This window comes from Trichechus manatus, unplaced genomic scaffold (genome assembly GCF_000243295.1).
Source record: "Trichechus manatus latirostris isolate Lorelei unplaced genomic scaffold, TriManLat1.0 scaffold00041, whole genome shotgun sequence".
Classification (NCBI taxonomy): domain Eukaryota; kingdom Metazoa; phylum Chordata; class Mammalia; order Sirenia; family Trichechidae; genus Trichechus; species Trichechus manatus.
The window spans coordinates 5782240-5785960 of NW_004443977.1; the positions used below are offsets into that span (position 1 = coordinate 5782240).

Here is a 3721-nt window from a genome sequence, read left to right on the forward strand (position 1 = left end):
AGAATTGATGCATCTGAATTATGGTGTTGGCAAAGAATATTGAATATACCATGGACTGCCAGAAGAATGAACAAATCTGTCTTGGAAGAAGTACAGCCAGAATCTCCTTAGAAGCCAGGATGGTGAGACTCTGTCTCACCTACTTATCAGGAGGGACCAGTCCCTGGAGAAAGACATAATGCTTGATAAAGTAAAGAGTCAGCAAAAGAGAGGAAGACCCTCAACAAGATGGACTGCCAACAGTGGCTGCAGGACAGGCTCAAACATAGCAACAACTGAGGATTGCCCAGGACTGGGCAGTGTTTCGTTCTGTTGTACACAGGGTCGCTATGAGTCAGAATCGGCTCGATGGCACCTAACAACAACAATCCAGAAGCTGCAAACTCTCGGCTGTGGGCTGTGTCAGGTCCACAGTTGTGCTTTAACATTGCAATGTTTTTCCAAAAAATCAAGCAGATATTAATGTTTCAAAATTAGGAGATTTTATATAAAATCCTGATTCCTCATGTCTTTGGAAAAATCTGATGCTATGATATCACAGTGTCCACAGCCTTGGGAGCAGCAATTGGCTGGGACTTCCTGGTACTGCTCTTTTTAGAATGGAGCTTGTGCTTTCCTAAGCTCCATGAGACGTTAACAGTTTTGGTGAGAGGGACTCCATACAGACTACATCTTTTTGTATTGTTATAACCCACTGCTGTCCAGTTGAATCCAACTCATAGTGACCCTACAGAACAGAGCAGAACTGTTCCATAGGGTTTCCAAGGAGCAGCTGGTGGATTCAAACCACCGACTAGTTAGCAGCCGTAGCTTGCCATAGCTCTTAACCACTGTGCCACCAGGGCTCCGTATTGTTATACCTATTATTTATCAATTATTCTATGACAACTATTATGCTAACACTTTACGTCTATAATTTCATCTAGTTTCCTTCCTCCCACAGAATGTAAGTTTCATAAAACCTGGGATTTTTTGTCTCCTTTGTTCACTAATGAATCACCAATGCTTACAACAGTGTCTGACACTTTGGAAAACTGTTTAACTGTAAGAGCGTTTCATTTTTAAAGAAAACGCTAGAAAGGAAAATATGCACACAAGTAACATAGCAGTAACTAAGTTCTGCAAGTTAGAAATCAGAGGGGAAAAAATCAAAACGAAACAAAGTCCAAGAAAAGAAAAAAAAAGAGACAGCCATGACCACTACAAGCAGAGAGAAAACCCTCCAGGGAGATCATGATGCAGAAATACTGAGTTGTGCACACAGCAGGTGCCCAATAAATGCTTTTGGAAGAAATGAAAAGTGAGCCAAGCCCAAGATATCTGTAAAAAACTAGAAAAGGAAATGCAAGGAGTACCAATCATGAAAATATTGTCTTCAGATGGAATGAAAACCCCTGACTTCCAGGGTGTAACAGATTGGAGAAAAGATGCAAAAAGTAATAACTACCATCCCTCAGGATCTTACATTCTTAAACAGAGCTGGAACTCCAGGCCATACAGTCTTTTGACCAACCAAAACCCTTCGAGTTGATTTCGACTCATAGCGACCCTACAGGACAGCAGACCTGACCAACCAAGGAAACTGGAAATTGAAAAAGAAATGGTATGGCGGTGTCCATCCCACTGCCATCTCCAACCTACCCCGCAAAAAGGCTCCCCCACCAAAATAAAAGCTGACACGGGAAAAGTCTCAAGGGGTCCAGCTCAGCAAAGAGTGGCAGCTGGCTCAAATTGAGCAGGTCTCTAGGGCAGCACTGCAGCTGTCAGTATAAATTTCAGGGATTACCTTCATTAAAATCACACGAGGCGCTGTAAAAAAAGTGCACAGGCCTCAACTTCACCCCAGCTCTACTTATGCAAAATAAGGAGGCGGGGCCAGGACCCTGCATCCGCATTTTTTTAACCGTACCTCTAGGCAACTTTTCTGCCCGCTGAAGTTCGGTAACTACCGTTTTAGCTGATTTTAGTGCAAGAAACGCTAGAAAGCCGCCCAAGAAAAAAGACGTTAATGGGGCCCGGGAGGGGATAAGGAACGCCAGATACGTGGGCAGGTACTAACTGCACACCGGCCAGAGGGCGGGGCTGGAGTGGGAGAAGGAAGCCAAGAATATGAAAAGCGCCCCACCCCACCCCCGAGACTGCCTTCACTGCAGCCCCCTCGGGGGCCGACATTACCAACGCGAGCAGCGCAGCAGTTTCTCCAGCCGGTCGAGCGCGGGACGGCTGTGGGCCCAGGCTCCGCGACCTGCCGGCTCCATGGCGGGCGCGGGATGAGACTCGTTCCCGGAGCGGACTCTCGGCTGCCGGTCGCGCAGCATCGCCACGCCTTCGCGGGCAAAGCTCCTCGGAGAAGGGGAGAGCGGGCAGACTCGGGCAGCGACAGAAACGCGCCGGCCTGTGGCCCGACCGCAGCCCCAACCGCTCCCGCGCCTCCACCCGCCGAACGCCTGGGGAGCCGGGCAGGAGGGGCGGGGTGCGCGGACAAGTGGCGTGGGCCACAGAAAAGCGTCTAAACTTCCAGCGCGCGGGACCGGGCTGGGCGGTGCCAGGGGGCGGGGCTGCTGAAGCGCGCCTAAAGTCCCTGCGCGCGGAGCGGGACGGGGTTAGAGGGCAGGGCCACTGAAGCGCGCCTAAAGTCTTTGCGCGCGGGACCTGGCGGGGCGGGGCTGCTAAAGCGGGCAAAAACTCTGGCCGAACGCGACGCGCGGGCCTGGGGGCGGGGCTTAGGGGCGGGGTATTGGAAGGGCGCTTGAAGTTGGCGGGAATGTGGGGCGGGGCCCAGACAGGAAAGGCGGGGCGAGGAAGGCTTTTTTTGCCACCGGTCGCGAAGCCGACTAGGTTGGTGTCCCGAGATAAAGATCGCAACAAAACAAACTCCTTGCTCTCTGAAGCAGAGCTCCTAGGGACCCTCAGATGAACTTGACTGATGGAAAATTGCAAACCGAGAAACTTTAAGTTGAACATGTTCTGTGAAGAATGCTGTTTTGACTACTGTGAAGCCTGGAAAAGCTTTGCACATGACTTACAAGTCGTTTGGATTTGTAAACGCTTGAAGGTACCCCGCTCTATTCCTAGGAAGGTAACTTTTTTCTTACTCCAGTTCTGGGGTATAAGTAAAAATGAGAAAGGCTTTTATCTAATTTGGCTATTTACAAACACCCGCTCAAAGGGATGTTAAAGAAGTCCTGGCTTTTAAAATATTCCTGGAATAAAATTTTGAAAAAGCTTTGCTTGCCTATAGAGTGTGTCTACTTTCCTCATAAGGTTCATTCATTGATCACCTTATTTCAAAGATAATGCATACTGAACACACCATCATCCCCCAACTCTCAATCCAATCCATTACCAAATCCTTAGTTATCTAGTGCTGCTATAACAGAAATGCCACAAGTGAGTAGCTTTAACATATAAATTTATTTTTGCACAGTCTAGGAGGCTAGAAGTCCTAATTCAGGGTGCCACCTTTAGGGGAAGGCTTCCTCTCTCTCTGGGCTTGGAGGAAGTTTCTTGTATCTTTGAGCTTCTGCTTCTGGGCGATGTTCAAGTGGCTTGGCATCTCTCTTCACCCATCGCTGTTTCTCTAGCTTGCTTGTTGAACGTTTTATATCTCAAAAGAAATTGACTCAAGATCCACCGTAATCCTGCCTCATTAAGATAATAAACATAACCTAAACCTCGTTGACATAACCTAATCCTGCCTCATTAGCATAACAAGCACAAC

General features: G+C 48.3%; 1 protein-coding gene across 2 annotated transcripts in view; it reads right to left on the reverse strand.

The window, feature by feature from the left end:
- Positions 1–2400, reverse strand: part of BARD1 (BRCA1 associated RING domain 1) — a 94498-nt gene extending 92098 nt beyond the window's left edge. The window contains exon 1 of one of the 2 annotated variants that reach the window (XM_004376286.3): positions 2176–2400. In XM_004376286.3, the coding sequence (XP_004376343.1) occupies positions 2176–2318 (143 nt within the window). In that variant the 5' untranslated portion in view covers positions 2319–2400. The remainder of the gene's footprint in view (positions 1–2175) is intronic. The other variant, XM_023731265.1, reaches the window with a different exon arrangement.
- Positions 2401–3721: the final 1321 nt, after the last annotated feature.